Here is a 15,594-nt window from a genome sequence, read left to right as displayed (position 1 = left end):
CCCCAGGTTCTATCCCCAGCATCCCACATGGTCCCCCAAGCCTGCCAGGAGTGATTTCTGAGCACAGAGCCAGCAATAACCCTTGAACACCACTGGATGTGGCCCCAAAAACTAAAAAAAAAAGAAAGAAAGAAAACCACTGTCACACAGAAGCACCACAAGAACAGACTTGCCATAAAGCCTCTAGATATATCACAGCTCACTTCACCCGAACGCAGTATGTTCTGTCCTGTTTAAGATTGCTTAAAAGTCTTTTTGGAGCAAAAACAGGAAAGCTGCAGTGATACTACAGAGGGTAGGATACAGCCAACTCAGGTTTGATTCCTGGCACTTCATATGGTCCCCTGAGTCCTGCCAACAGTGATCTCTGAGTGCCACTGGTGAGGCACAAGACAACAATAAATAAATAAATAAATAAACAAATAAATAAATAAATGTCCTGACTTACAGGATATTTGAAGTTCATCTTCCTATCTCCATTGTCTAAGGCTGTTCTCGTTGCCCGAAGCAACTATATATTTTATGATGTTGGCGTTTAGGGGCCTGAGAGCATACCTTCTGGAGCTCAGGGCCACTCCCAGTAGTGCTAGGGGCTGAGTTGCAAGTGGTATTGGGGACCTAGCACAAGACCTCACATATGCTCTACAACTAAGCGACAGTCCCCCAACATCAGCACTGATTATTTTTCCTGCACTTTGCTCATCTCTTTTTTTTTTTTTCTGGTTTTTGGGTCACACCCGGCAGCGCTTAGGGGTTACTCCTGGCTCTGCACTCAGAAATCGCTCCTGGCAGGCTCGGGGGACCATATGGGATGCCAGGATTCAAACCACCATCCTTCTGCATGAAAGGCAAACGCCCTACCTCCATGCTATCTCTCCAGCCCCGCTTATCTCACTTTCATTGCTAGGATTATAGCAATAGCCAGGAGTCACATATGCCTGACTCTGATACTGCAACCTGATGTTAAATTGATGTCAAGAACAACAGCTGGGCCCAGAGAGATAGCACAGCGGCGTTTGCCTTGCAAGCAGCTGATCCAGGACCAAAGGTGGTTGGTTCGAATCCCGGTGTCCCATATGGTCCTCCGTGCCTGCCAGGAGCTATTTCTGAGCAGACAGCCAGGAGTAACCCCTGAGCACTGCCGGGTGTGACCCAAAAACTAAAAAAAAAAAAAAAAAAGAACAACAGCTGGGGGTGGGATGACAGGTTCGATCCCCAACATCCCATATGGTCCCATATGGTCCAAGCCTGCCATGAGTGATTTCTGAGCACAGAGCCAGGAGTCACTCCTGAGTGCCACGGCATGTGCCCCTCCTCCAAAAAGTGTCAGATAATGAAAAGGTTCTTATTTTAAAGATATTGGGCAAGGGGTGGAGATGGCTCTTGCCTTGCACGCATCCAATGATCTGGTTTGATCCTCAACATACCATATGATTCCCTAAGACTGCGAAGAGTAATTCCTGAGCGCAAAGTCAGGGGTAACTCCTGATCATCGCCAGATGTAGCCCCCCCCCAAAAAAAAAGGTATTGGGTGAGAGGACTAAAGCAATAGAACAGCAAGAAGAGCTCTTGTGTGTGATTGACCCACGTTCGATCCTTGGTGTTCCATATGGTCTCCCAAACATGACCAAAAATAATTCCTGAGTGCAGAGCCAGAAGCAACCTCTGAGGATTGCTGAAAATGGCCCAAACCAAAATCAGCCAAACAAAAAACAAGAGAAAAATAAAAAATATTGCTTGGGGCCGGAAAGATAGCACAGCGGTAGGGCTTTTGCCTTGCACGCAGCCGACCCAGGACAGACAGTGGTTCGAATCCCGGCATCCCATATGGTTTCCTGAGCCTGCCAGGAGCGATTTCTGAGTGTAGAGCCAGGAGTAATCCCTGAATGCAGCTGGGTTTGACCTAAAAAGCCAAAAATAAAAAATATTGGGCAGGGGGCACAGAGTGAAGAGACAGTGCAGGGGTAAAGATACTTGACTTCAACCCAGCCCACCCTATTCAACTCCCCTCAATTTATATAATCCCCTGAACTCTGCCATGAGTGATTATGAATGAAGGGCTGGGAGTAAACCCTAAGTACTGCTGGGTGTGGCCCAAAACCAAATAAACAAATAATTATGGGACCAGGAAGATAGTACAAAGGTTAAGATGTTTTCCGGTCACATGGTCAACCCAGATTTGAATCCTCAGAGCACAGCTTGTGAGCCTCTGAGCACCATCAGGCTAAGTCCATGAGCACAGAGCTATGTGTTGCTCCTGAGAACCACCAGGTATGACCCCAAAATATAACAACAAAATTATAGAGATGGGTCAGAGAGATGGTACAAGGGCTAAAGCACTTGTCTTGTATGCAGTTGACCCTGGTTCAAATCCTTGGCACCATGTAGAGTCCCCTGAGGACTCACTTTTTTTTTTTTTTTTTTGTCTTTGGTTTTTGGGCCACACCTGGTGATGCTCAGAGGTTACTCCTGGCTATGTGCTCAGAAGTCGCTCCTGGCTTGGGGGATGATATGGGACACCCGGGGATCGAACTGCCATCTGTCCTAGGTTAGCACGTTCAAGGCAAGCACCCTATGGTTTGAGACACGGCTCTGGCCCCCAGGACTCATTCTTGAACACAGAAATAAGTCCCTAAGCACTGCCAGGTATGGCCAGTCAAAAAAAACTTTCTTGGGACTGGAGCAATAGCAAGAGGGTAGGACATTAGCCTTGCATGTGGTATATCCTGGTTTGATACCTGGCATCCCATATGATTCCCCCGAGTCCCACCAGAAATAATTTCTGAGAACAGAGTCAGAGTAACCCCTGAACATCACTGAGTGTGGCCCAAAAAACCAAAACCAAAGGTACCTTATTGGAGCCGAAGTGACAGTACAGAGGATAAGGATTTTTGCCTTGCATGCAGCCAACCAAGGTTCAATTCCCAGAATTTTATATAGTCCTCCAAGCCTGCTAGGAGTAATCTCTGAGCATTTCAAGGTGTCACATTAAAAGAAAAACTTGGGGGCCCGGAGAGTTAGCACAGCGGTGTTTGCCTTGCAAGCAGCTGATCCAGGACCAAAGGTGATTGGTTCGAATCCCGGTGTCCCATATGGTCCCCCGTGCCTGCCAGGAGCTATTTCTGAGCAGACAGCCAGGAGTAACCCCTGAGCACCGCCGGGTGTGGCCCAAAAACCAAAAAAAAAAAAAAAAGAAAAGAAAAACTTGGGGGCCTGGAGAGATAGTGCAGCAGTGTTTGCCTTGCAAGCAGCTGATCCAGGACCAAAGGTGGTTGGTTTGAATCCTGGTGTCCCATATGGTCCCCCGTGCCTGCCAGGAGCTATTTCTGAACAGACAGCCAGGAGTAACCCCTGAGCACCACCGGGTGTGACCCAAAAAAACAAAAAAAAAAAAACAAAAAAAAAAAAAAAAAAAGAAAAAGAAAAAGAAAAACTTGGGGCCGGAGCGATAGCACAGTGGTAATTTGCCTTGCATGCGGTTGGGTTGATCCAGATTGGACCTCAGTTGATCCCAGGCATCCCATATGTGTTTGCCTTGCATGCAGAGCCAGAAGTAACCCCTGTGTGTCACTGGACGTGGCCCAAAAAGCAAAAACACTAGAAAGAAAGAAAGAAAGAAAGAAAGAAAGAAAGAAAAAGAAGTAAAAAAGAAAGAAAGAAAGAAAGAAAGAAAGAAGAAAGAGAAGAAAGAAAGAAAAGAAAGAAAAAAGAAAGAAAAAGAAAGAAAAGAAAGAAAAGAAAGAAAGAAAGAAGTTAGGAAGGAAGGAAGGAAGGAAGGAGGAAAGAAAGAGAAAGAAAGAAAGAAAGATAAAGAAAGAGAAGAAAGAAAGAAAGAGAAGAAAGAAAGAAAGAAAGAAAGAAAGAAAGAAAGAAAGAAGAAAGAAAAGAAAGAAAGAAGAAAGAAGAAAGAAAGAAAGAAAAGAAGAAAGAAAGAAAAGAGAAAGAAAGAAAGAAAGAAAGAAAGAAAGAAAGAAAGAAAGAAAGAAGAAAGAAAGAAAGAAAAAGAAAGAAAGAAGAAAGGAAGAAAGAAAGAAAGAAAGAAAAAGAAAGAAAGAAGGAAAGAAAGAAAGAGAAAAAAACAAAGAAAGAAAGAAAAAGAAAGAAAGAAATGAAATGAAAAAAGAAAGAAGAAAGAAAGAAAGAAAGAAAGAAAGAAAGAAAGAAAGAAAAAGAAAGAAAGAAATAGAGAAAGAAAGAAAGAAAGAAAGAAAGAAAGAAAGAAAGAAAGAAAGAAAGAAGGAAGAAAGAAAGAAAGTGGGGCCGGGAAGGTGGCGCTAGAGATAAGGTGTCTGCCTTGTAAGCGCTAGCCAAGGAACGGACCGTGGTTCGATCCCCCGGCATCCCATATGGTTCCCCCAAGCCAGGGGCAATTTCTGAGCGCTTAGCCAGGAGTATCCCCTGAGCGTCAAACGGGTGTGGCCCAAAAACCAAAAAAAAAAAAAGAAAAAAGAAAGAAAAAAGAAAGGAAGGAAGGAAGGAAGGAAGGAAGGAAGGAAGGAAGGAAGGAAGGAAGGAAGGAAGGAAGGAAGGAAGCAAGCAAGACAGGAAGAAAGGAAGAAAGAGACACGAAGAAAGAAAAAGAACGGAAGGAAACAGACAGGAAGACAAAAGACAGAAAAAGAAAGGAAGAAAGAAAAAGAATAGAAAGAGACAGAGACAGACAGACAGACAGACAGACAGGAAGGAAGGAAGGAAGGAAGGAAGGAAGGAAGGAAGGAAGGAAGGAAGGAAGGAAGGAAGGAAGGAAGGAAGGAAGGAAGGAAGGAAGAAAGGAAGAAAGAAAAAGGAAGAAAGAAAAAGAAAGGAAGGAAAGAGAAAGGAAGAGAAAAGAAAGAAAAAGAAAGGAAGAAAGAAAAAGAATAGAAAGAGACAGAGACAGACAGACAGACAGACAGACAGACAGACAGACAGACAGACAGACAGACAGACAGACAGACAGACAGACAGACTACCAAGACCACAATGCCACGGGGCACACTAGTTTCCTTCCAAAAGACTACAAAGACCATGATGCCACGGGCCACGCCGTTCCCGAAATAGACTACCAAGACCACAATGCAACGGGGCACGCCGGTTTCCTAAGACTGCTGCGCGGACCGCTGAGGACGGGACCAGAGACCATAAGCCCCGTCCCGGAAGTCGGGCCGTTCCCAGAATCCTCCGCGGGGGTAAGATGGCGGCGCCTAGGACGGAGGCAAAAGGGAGAGGGTTGGGCCCTGCTTCCCAAGGCCCCCCAAATAAGAGTTCTCGGTACCCCCGCAGCACACATATCTGGGTGTCTTCACTTTGAGCCTTTGCACTCACCAAGTAACCCCCTGTCTTTTGCAACCGTGATGCAGAGACCCAGGAGGGCGTCGGAGTGAGCGCACGGTGCCTCTGTCCTCTGCCGGGTCCGCGCAGCCTGACAGTCTCTGTCTCCCTCCCTCCTTCCCGCTGGGGTCGACCCTGAGCGCCCCATGCCTGTGGGCTCGGGGAGGCATGGCCTCCCCCCGGGCTGCCACCTCTGCTGGCTCCTCTGCGCTGCCACCTTAACGCTCAGGTGAGGCGGGGGGACCCGGGGAGGCCGGTGGGATGTGCTGTCCTCGCCCCCCTACCCCCGGGAGCACCCGCAAGTTCCCGCCCCCTGACGTGCAACTGTGCCCTCTCCCCTTCTTTCTCTGCCACAGTCACGCAGAGGCTCCTGGGGGCGTGGAGAAGCTGTCAGGTAGGTGCTCTGCGGGGCCGCCTCCCCATCCATCTCCGTCTGCCCCTGTGCGGGATGTGGGGTGATGGTGTCCTCAGTAGAGGCTTGTTGACACGTCTGTCTTTTCCGTCCCCACGCAGTGAGCACCGCTGACCTGCCCTGCTGGCTGGTGGAAGAGTTTGTGTTGACTGAAGAATGCTCGCCGTGTTCGAGTTTCCAGGCTGTGAGTGTTTCCTCACGTTTTTTTTTTTTTGTTTGTTTGTTTGTTTTGGGGGGTGCTTCTGAGACCCTGCAAATGGAACTGGGGCCCGCAGCATGCAAGGCGACAAAGCACCACCTTTCCCCTCTCTGTCCGTTGTCCTTTCGCTTTTCTTTTCTTTTTTTTTTTTTTTTTTTTTTGGTTTTTGGGCCACACCCGTTTGACGCTCAGGGGTTACTCCTGGCTATGAGCTCAGAAATCGCCCCTGGCTTGGGGAGACCATATGGGACGCCGGGGGATCGAACCGCAGTCTGTCCTACGCTAGCGCTTGTAAGGCAGACACCTTACCTCTAGCGCCACCTTCCCGGCCCCTCGCTTTTCTCTAATTCTCACACTATTCATTTGTTGTTTTCAGTCTCTATACATATCCAAATTTGAACTTGTCTGCCCCTTGAATATGTGCCTTCACACACTCTTCCCCCTCTCACCCCCCCCCCAGTAAATGTTAGAATTTGTCTAATTAGCACATTCTACCTGTTCTAGTCACTTTCTCTTTCCTGGTGGTACTCAAGGATTACTCCTGGTAGAATTTAGGATGTAGACTATGCCCAAGGCCACTACTTTGCCTGCTGTGCTATCCTTCTCCCCCTTAATGTTCTCTTTCAATCTTGGTCCTTGGATCTCATAAATGATAATCTCTGAAATGTTCTAGCACAGATTCCTATTCCTGTGTTCACCACCTCACCAGTCACAGGATAAGTCTTTGTTGGTTCTCTGTGTGCCATGGCACACAGCCCCTGCTCCTTGGAATCTTGATTTTTCATCTCTTGCCTTTTCTTTTTTCTTTTTTTTTTTTTTGTTTTTGGACCACACCCGGTGACGCCCAGGAGTTACTCTTGGCTATGCGTTCAGAAATTGCTCCTGGGTTGAGGGGCCATATTGGATGCTGTGGCTCGAACCAAGGTCTGTCCTGGATCAGCCACATGTGAGATAAACGTCCTACCACTGTGCTATCGTTCTGGCCCTTCTCTTGCCTTTTCTTTTTTTTTTTTTTTTTTGTGGTTTTTGGGTCACACCCGGCAGTGCTCAGGGATTATTCCTGGCTCCAGGCTCAGAAATTGTTCCTGGCAGGCACGGGGGACCATATGGGACGCCGGGATTCGAACCGATGACCTCCTGCATGAAAGGCAAACGCCTTACCTCCATGCTATCTCTCCGGCCCCGCCTTTTCTTTTTTTAATTTTTTTTTTTTTTTTTTTTAGTTTTTGGGTCACACCCGGCGGTGCTCAGGGGTTACTCATGGCTGTCTGCTCAGAAATAGCTCCTGTCTGGCACGGAGGACCATATGGGACACCGGGATTCAAACCAACCACCTTTGGTCCTGGATTGGCTGCTTGCAAGGCAAACGCCGCTGTGCTATCTCTCCGGGCCCTCTCTTGCCTTTTCTAACATTGTTTTTATCCTGGCAGAAAACCACTCCTGAGTGTGGTGCCACAGGGTATGTGGAAAAAGTCACGTGCAGCTCCTCTAAGAAGAATGAGTTCAAAAGGTAAGTGCCTGTTTGTCTTATCAAAAGCACCTTGATCATTGCTGTGCTGCTAGAATTTGAGGTTAATAGTTCCACTTCTTCCTTTTGATTTGAAGGGAGAGAGGAAGGAATTTGGAACCAAGTTGCTTAAACTCCTTAGTATAATATGGCTAACTCACTTTTTCTATCAGTGAAGCTAGTTACTACCAGCTTGCTTTTCTCACCAGAAGATGAACTGAACAGTGCATTTTATTGGTACCTGGATATTTGAAGGTTGACTCTGGTTTCCTCTTTCCCTTGCTATAGATCTTGATTAGGTTCAAGTAGGAGAGTGATAGAAGAAAAGCATTTTGGTCTTCCTTGGGAATGACTAGGGCTTTTGGGATATACCAGAGGTGCTCAGTAGTCAGTCTTAGCTCTGTGCTGAGGGGAATATTGCTGGGGATTGAACTGGGGACAGCTGCATGCAAAGCCAACATCTTAATCCTTGTGCTTTCATAACTGTTTATTTCTGTCCTCAGTTGCCGTTCAGCTTTGATGGAACGACACTTATTCTGGAAATTCGAGGGGATTGTTGTGGGTGTGGCATTGGTCTTTGCTTGCCTTGTTATTGTTCGTCAACGACAACTGGATCAGAAGGCGCTGGAAAAGGTCCGGAAGCAGATCGAGTCCATATAGCTACCTTCGACCTCTTATTAGGGGTATTACAGACCCTTATACCATGAAATGGACAGGCAGGTGCCCAGGGCTCTTGGTGCCCAGGGCTCTTGGTGCCTCAGAATAATACTCCCTCTCTTACCCTCCTAGACCACTGTTAAACAGAATAAAATGAAAATAGTTTCTGTCCTCCTGTATTTTGCTTCGAGACAGGAAGTTATGGGGGCAAAAAGGGAAAAGGTGAATAGCCAGTTTAAATCCCAGTTAACCCAGTACTTATCTTCTTCCTTTCTACTATTTATAATTCTGGGATTCAATTTAGCAAAAAACAATTTTATTTCTCAGCTAAAATTTATTTCCCTCAACCCTCTCCTCAAAGAAATAAAATGCAAATAACAAGTATTTGCAGTATTGGCTCACACAAGCCGATCACGTCTCAGAGTATGGACATCTGGGGGGACCTGAGGAGACTTAGACCCCTAAGATATTAGAATCGTGAGTGTGAGTTGGGTGCCTTGATTTCGAGCTATACTGGAGGGGCCAGCTCACATCTCATCAGCATGTTGTGCTCCTCTGCCCTGTCTATGGGGCCTTGCCTGACGTCTCCCCTGGCCCACATCTGGCTCTGTCTTTGTAGAATCATATGCACCCTTGAGCCCCGGTGGCCCCACCAGTCTGGACTCCATTCCTGGGGCATCCACACTTTCTGCCACGTCCTTGTGAGTCAGGATAGTTCTGGAAATCACTGAGGCAAAGAAACAAAGGCCAGGAGTGGAGACCTTTGGGTTAGAGAGCCTAGACAAAGCAGGACCTTCTACCCCCTCCAGACTCCCTGGAGGTCAACCCTCCACTTACTCGCTTGAAAATAGAATCCTCTGCCTGGCTTACCTCCATGAGGCTGGTAATCCTTAGCACCAGCTTCTGGGAGAGCCCGAAAGGGGCTGAAACTGGGTAGGATGATGAGAGCCAGGGAAAAAAGAAGGATCTAGGAGGAAGCGAATGGGTTCTGGGTCATAAGGACAATAAAGAGAGGGAGCAGAGGACAGAGTGGAGGGAAGCACGTAGGATCCCAGGGCTGGGATGGAAGGCAGGGCTTAGGCATTTGATACCAGAACACAAGTGCTAGTCTGAGCAGCCTTGCTGGAGGTCTGAGCAATGAGCAGCTGCAGCTGGTGGAGCTGAGTCAGCAGGGAACTGGGAGAGAGGAAGGAAACCTCTGAAGAATCAGAATTGTCCCTGAACTAAAGCACCCTCCCTACAGTACCCCCTACTTTGACTCACACATTGCGTCGCTCCAGCTCCTGGACTTTTTTCTGTAGTTCCTGGTTCTGTGCAGAACAGGCAGCCACTCTAGGGACAGTGTACAAGGTGGACACAGGTTCAGTCCCTGTGCAGCTCTAGCTCCCTTGTCCCTGAGGGAAGGAACTGAGGCTTGGGACGGAAGTCCAGACAGACCTGCTCTCCAGGCCATCGATGTACTCCTTCTTCCGCCGCCGGCTGTCCTGAGCTGACTGCTTGTTACGGATTTTCCTCCTCACCTTCTTGAGGACCCTCTCTTCTGCCTGGGGACACACGTGAAGCAGTCTGGCTTTGAATTCCCATAGTTCTTGCCTTTCCAGGGATTGTGCTTTCTGGGATCGGAATGCTGTTTGGTGTTTGTTTTGGGGGGCCACACTGGCAGTGCTCAAAGTCTTATTTCTTTCTTTTTTTTTTTTTTGGGGGGGGGGGCCACACCTGGCATTGCTCGGGTTACTCCTGGCTATCTGCTCAGAAATAGCTCCTGGCAGGCACAGGGGACCATATGGGACACCGGGATTCAAACCAACCACCTTTGGTCCTGGATTGGCTGCTTGCAAGGCAAACGCCACTGTACTATCTCTCCGGGCCCCTTATTTCTTTATTTTTTCTTTTTCTTTTTCTTTTCTTTTTTTTTTTTTTAAAGAAACATTTTTATTACCAGGAGGGATATTTTTTTTTTTTTTTTGTGGTTTTTGGGTCACACCCAGCAGTGCTCAGGGGTTACTCCTGGCTCCATGCTCAGAAATTGCTCCTGGCAGGCACGGGGGACCATATGGGACGCTGGGATTTGAACTGATGACCTCTTGCATGAAAGGCAAATGCCTTACCTCCATGCTATCTCTCCAGCCCCTCTTTTTTTTTTTTGGTTTTTGGGGCCACACCTGTTTGATGGTCAGGGGTTACTCCTGGCTAAGTGCTCAGAAATTGCCCCTGGCTTGGGGGGACCATATGGGTTGCCGGGGGGTCGAACCAAGGTCTTTCCTTGGCTAGCACTTGCAAGGCAGACACCTTACCTCTAGCGCCACTTCACCGGCCCCTCAAAGTCTTATTTCTAGCTCTCTTTGGGATCACTCCATAGGCTCAGGGGAGCATATGATGTGTTTGGGGATTGAACCTGGGTCAGCCGTGTGCAAGGCAGTGTCCTACCTGCTGTACTATCACTCAGGGCCCTAGGGTAGGGATGCTTTTCGGGGTTCTGTTACCTTGGTGAGGGGCAGGTGAGAAGGCAAACAAACCCCTTCCTGTCCCAGAAGCCGCTTCTCTTCCTCGGTCAAGAACAGCGTTTGATGAGGCAACTGAAGGTACAAAGTGAAGAGGCTTGTCACAGCACTTCCTGCACCTGGGCTTCCCAGCCCCGTTCCCCAATGATCAGCTGAAGACAGAAGGGCAGGAACCTTGACTCGGGCTCTCGAGCAAGCCAACAGGATTTCTGGAGACTAAAGAATAAAGTGCCAGCGAGATAGTGCAGAGCTTAAGGCACCTGCCTTGTATGTGGCTATGGCCATGCAGTGGTTCACATCCTAGCACCATACACAGTCCTTTGAGCACCACAGGATATACCTCACATCCCCCCAAAGCAGAAAAATAGAGGGCTTTTATGTTCTTTGCCAGAACTTAGGATCTAGGGCATCCTGAGCAAGCCTGGGAGGGCCCATTCCAAGCCACATCTTTCTTAACTTGTAGGATATTTAAAGAGACTGCTGGTGATATTATGAAAATAAAGATTCATTTAATCTTAGAAAATTGTTTTGGGGCTAGAGCAATAGCACAGTAGATAGGGTGTTCGCCTTGCACATGGCTGACCAGGGACCAACCCAGGTTTGATCCTTGGCATCCAGATGGTTCCCCGAGCCTTCCAGGAGCAATTTCTGATTGCAGAGCCAGGAGTAACCCTTGAGTACCGCTGGGTTTGCCCCACCACCCCAAAACAAAACAAAACAAAGTTGTTTTTGCAGAGACCAGAATGATAGTACAGCGGGTAGAGTGCTTGCCTTACACAAACCTCAGTTTGATCCCTGGCATTTCACAAAGTCCCTCTGAGCCACATCCCCAGCCAGTGTTGCTCAACCTTATAGTTAGTAAATGATTCACTTTCTACCATTAGCTTCCATTTGACCATAGGTGTTATCCAGTACACTGGTCACCACACGAAATTCCTCGGGGCAGTGACCTCTGCTACATCAAACTCCACTTTTCATCCTGAATCTCTGTCCCCTCAGGCATAGAATTCTCACGATTTCTGGGGCCTGGAGAGATAGCACAGCCACGTTTGCCTTGCAAGCAGCCGATCCGGGACCAAAGGTGGTTGGTTCGAATCCGGTGTCCCATAGGGTCCCCTGTGCCTGCCAGGAGCTATTTCTGAGCAGGCAGCCAGGAGTAACCCCCCCATGCCTGCCAGGAGCTATTTCTGAGCAGGCAGCCAGGAGTAACCCCTGAGCACCGCCGGGTGTGACCCAAAAACAAAAAGCAAAAAAAAAAAAAAAGAATTCTCCCTATTTCTGAATGAAGATTTTCTTTTTCCTTTTTCTTTTTTGAGAGGAAACCACATCTGACTGTGCACTGGGCTTAATCCTGGCTCTGCGCGTAGGGGTCACATCTGATGGAGCTTGGAACCAGATGTGGTGCCAGGTATCAAATTTGGGTTGGCCAGGTGCAAGGCAAGCACCTGCCCACTGTACTATCTCTGTGATCCTACCCTTTTCTTTTTGGTTTTTGGGCCACATCTGGCTGCTCAGGCGTTCTGCCCGGTTCTGCCAGAAACTCCTGGCAGGCTTGGGGATATGGGATGATGCTGGGGATCAAACTGTGTTCACTTCGTCCAAAGCAAATGCCCTATCTGCTTCTGCTGTGTTATCACTCCAGTCCTCTACCTACCTTTTTTTTTTTTTTTTTTTTTTTGGTCACACAGAGCAGTGCTCAGGGGTTACTCCTGGCTCTAAGCTCAGAAATAGCTCCTGGAAGGCTCGGGGGACCATATAGTATGCTGGGATTAGAACACCATTCTTCTGCATGCAAGGCAAATGCCCTACCTCCATGCTATCTCTCCGGCCCCTACCTACCTTTTTTTTGGGGGGGGGGTTGGGCCACACCCATTTGACGCTCAGGGTTTACTCCTGGCTATGTGCTCAGAAATCGCCCCTGGCTTGGGGGGACCATATGGGATGCTGGGGGATCAAACTGCGGTCTGTCCTACGCTAGCACTTGCAAGGCAGACACCTTACCTTTAGCGCCACCTTCCCAGCCCCTACCTACCTTTTCTTTTTTTTTTTTTTTTTTTTTTTTTTTGGTTTTTGGGCCACACCCGGTGACGCTCAGGGGTTACTCCTGGCTATGCGCTCAGAAGTCGCTCCTGGCTTGGGGGACCATATGGGACGCCGGGGGATCGAACTGCGGTCCGTCTCCTAGGCTAGCGCAGGTAAGGCAGGCACCTTACCTCCAGCGCCACCGCCCGGCCCTACCTTTTCTTTTATTGGTGGGGGCACACCCGGCGTTGCTCAGGGGTTACTCTGGCTGTCTGCTCAGAAATAGCTCCTGGCAGGCACGGGGGACCATATGGGACCCGGGATTTAAACCAACCACCTTTGGTCCTGGATCAGCTGCTTGCAAGGCAAACACCGCTGTGCTATCTCTCTGGGCCCCTATCTACCTTTTCTTTTTTTTTTTTTTTTTTTTTTTTTTGGTTTTTGGGCCACACCCGGTAACGCTCAGGGGTTACTCCTGGCTATGCGCTCAGAAGTCGCTCCTGGCTTGGGGGACCATATGGGACGCCGGGGGATCGAACCGCAGTCCGTCTCCTAGGCTAGCGCAGGTAAGGCAGGCACCTTACCTCCAGCGCCACCGCCCGGCCCCTATCTACCTTTTCTTGATGTCCATTTTTCTCTAACTATTGGTGAAACTATTACAGGGGTATTCCTCTTGATCTAGCAATTAAAATCTGAGAATAAGGCCTGGGCTAGGGGTTGTTTAAAAAATAAAAGTGGTGCCAAAGAGCTGGTGAAGAGGTAAGATACTTGCCTTGAAAGCAGCTGACCTAGGTTTGAGCTCTGTACCACATGGTCCTCCCAGCCCTGCCAGAAATGATTCATGAGCATAGTAAGGTATGATCCCAAAAGAACAACCAAGACACCCCACTGATGCTTTAGCACTTTTTTGTTGTTGTTTTTGGGCTACACCTGGTGATACTCGGGTTACTCATGGCTCTGTGCTCAGAAATCACTCCTGGCTTGGACCATATAGGACACTGGGGGATTGAACCACAGTCCATCCTAAGTCAGCCGTGTGCAAGGCAAACACCTTACTGCTGTGCCACCACTCGGCCCCATGATGCTCTAGCACTTCTGTGTTTGGGTCACAACTGGTATTATTCAGGACTTTTGTTTTTGTGCTCTGGGATTACGCCTTATGGACTTGGGGGACCATATGAAATGCAGGGTATCAAACCCATGTCAGCTGTATGCAAGGCAAACACCCTACCTACTGCCATCTCTCTGGCTCTTTCCAGTTCTCCGTGCACTTTTTTGGGGGGAACACTCAGGGGTTACCCTGGCTCTGTGCTCATAAATTGCTTTTGGCAGGCTCAGGGGACCATATGGGATGCCAGGAGTCGAACCCAGGTCTGTTTCAGGTCAGCCACATGCAAGGCAAAAGCCCTACCACTGTTCTCTCACTCTGGCATCCCCATGCACTTTTGATGCACAGACAGGTTTGGAAGCACTATATTAAAAAAAATTTTTTTCCAACTTTGGACCAACTGTCATTGTTTATTGTTGAGGTGTTTAGGGGCTACTCTGAACATGAGTCCTGGGGCAGCTTAAAAGGTGCATGTGTCACCATGCAGTCAAGGATGGAACCCAGGACCACACAGGTAAAACTGAGCTATAGAAAGCCACATCCCAGGGCTTTCCCTGTAAATCTCTAGTTGAAGCCAGAACCAGAAGCCAATCTTATCTTGGAATCTTGAGCTTAAGGGCTTTGTCTGATGCAGAACCCAAGTACAGTGGGTAGGGTGCTATTGCCTTGTATGTAACCGACCCAGTTTGAATCCCGGCAACATATAGGGTATCCTGAGCCCTGCTAGGAGTTAGCCTTGAGGACCACCAGGTAGGCCTTTCCCCATAAAAAAAAAAAAAAAAAAAAAAAGCAAAATGCTGATGTTTTAGAACTGCACAGCTCCAAGTAAGGCAGGACTTACCAGGACAGCAGGCGGTACAGGGACAACGGTGCTTGCTGTGGGCAGGATGTGGGCATGAGCATCCAGAGACAACTGAAGGGCTGTGCAGGTGTCTGGGACCGGGAACACTGGGCTCCATCCATCTGAGGGCACACAGGGTGTCCCCTTGACAGCTGGGGCCTGGGGAGTAGCACAGCTTGGGGAAGGGTCAAGACTGGACCTGAAGAGCCACCAGCTCTTTCCTAAGAAGAGCACTGACCTAGTTGGATGGAGAGGAGCCCTACGGCAGGCACCACTTCCTCCTGCATCCTCTCCAGGGCCCCTGCCTCATAGACAACCTCATAGAGGGCAGGGGATCCTGGAGCCAGGGCAGCAGGGGGACTGTCTGTGTGGCCGGGGTCCTCAGAGGTGCCGCTGTCACTGCCAGGAGAAGCTTCGGAGCAGTATACCTCATTTGGGTCAATAAAAAACTTCAGAAGATCATCAGGCTCACTCTCTTGAAGGTCCTACAGGAAGAGAGTGTGTGTGTGTGTGCAGGGAAGATGGCCATTTTTCCTATCAGCCAGCAGACCCTTTGCACATCCTTTTTTGTAGAGCTGCAGGTACTCAAGGTGTACTGGGAGGCTCAGGCTTCAGGCTTCCCTGCCCAAGTGGAGGCTGCATCCTCCCAGGCAATCTCAAGCCATCCCACCAAATGATCGTTACACTCACAAAGTGAAGGTCCCCACTGGACACCCAGCCTTGCAGACCCTGTTCATGAAGCCTTGTTGCTGGGGGCTCAGGAGGTGTCCCATGGAGTCCCAGCTCTAGGAAGTTTCCTGGAGAGAAAGCATCTTCTGGAGGCTCCAGCCATACGTCCAACAGGTCAGGGGCACCCAAGTTCATCCTGAGAAACAAGTGCCATCATGGATGGTGGTGGTATTGAGGAAGAGTTGCAGAAGGAGAATGCCTGACCCACCACCAGCACTATTCAGCTGTTTCTGGGCTCCTCCAGTTTCTGCTTTCACATCCCCCATTCCTCACCTGAGGGTGCCCTCTCTCACCTGTCACCCTGATGA

The 15,594-nt window shown here is 48.8% G+C and overlaps 2 protein-coding genes across 2 annotated transcripts; one reads left to right on the top strand and one right to left on the bottom strand.

Annotated features, from left to right (window-relative positions):
* Window positions 1-5,101: 5,101 nt before the first annotated feature.
* Window positions 5,102-8,250, top strand: JTB (jumping translocation breakpoint). Its single transcript, XM_049782355.1, has 6 exons — window positions 5,102-5,168; window positions 5,340-5,539; window positions 5,667-5,704; window positions 5,824-5,906; window positions 7,352-7,431; window positions 7,932-8,250. Exons 2-6 carry the CDS (start codon window positions 5,457-5,459, stop codon window positions 8,086-8,088), a joined length of 441 nt encoding a protein of 146 aa, XP_049638312.1. The 5' UTR covers window positions 5,102-5,168; window positions 5,340-5,456; the 3' UTR covers window positions 8,089-8,250.
* A 233-nt stretch (window positions 8,251-8,483) lies between these two features.
* Window positions 8,484-15,421, bottom strand: CREB3L4 (cAMP responsive element binding protein 3 like 4). Its single transcript, XM_049781598.1, has 10 exons — window positions 15,248-15,421; window positions 14,796-15,042; window positions 14,558-14,679; window positions 10,569-10,661; window positions 9,523-9,629; window positions 9,349-9,417; window positions 9,177-9,261; window positions 8,956-9,052; window positions 8,669-8,812; window positions 8,484-8,518 (listed from the first exon to the last, which is right to left on the bottom strand). Exons 1-10 carry the CDS (start codon window positions 15,419-15,421, stop codon window positions 8,484-8,486), a joined length of 1,173 nt encoding a protein of 390 aa, XP_049637555.1.
* Window positions 15,422-15,594: the final 173 nt, after the last annotated feature.

This window comes from Suncus etruscus, chromosome 10, assembly GCF_024139225.1.
Source record: "Suncus etruscus isolate mSunEtr1 chromosome 10, mSunEtr1.pri.cur, whole genome shotgun sequence".
In the NCBI taxonomy this organism is placed as follows: domain Eukaryota; kingdom Metazoa; phylum Chordata; class Mammalia; order Eulipotyphla; family Soricidae; genus Suncus; species Suncus etruscus.
The sequence above is the reverse complement of the archived record's forward strand: the minus strand, read 5'-3'. Positions and strand labels throughout refer to the sequence as shown.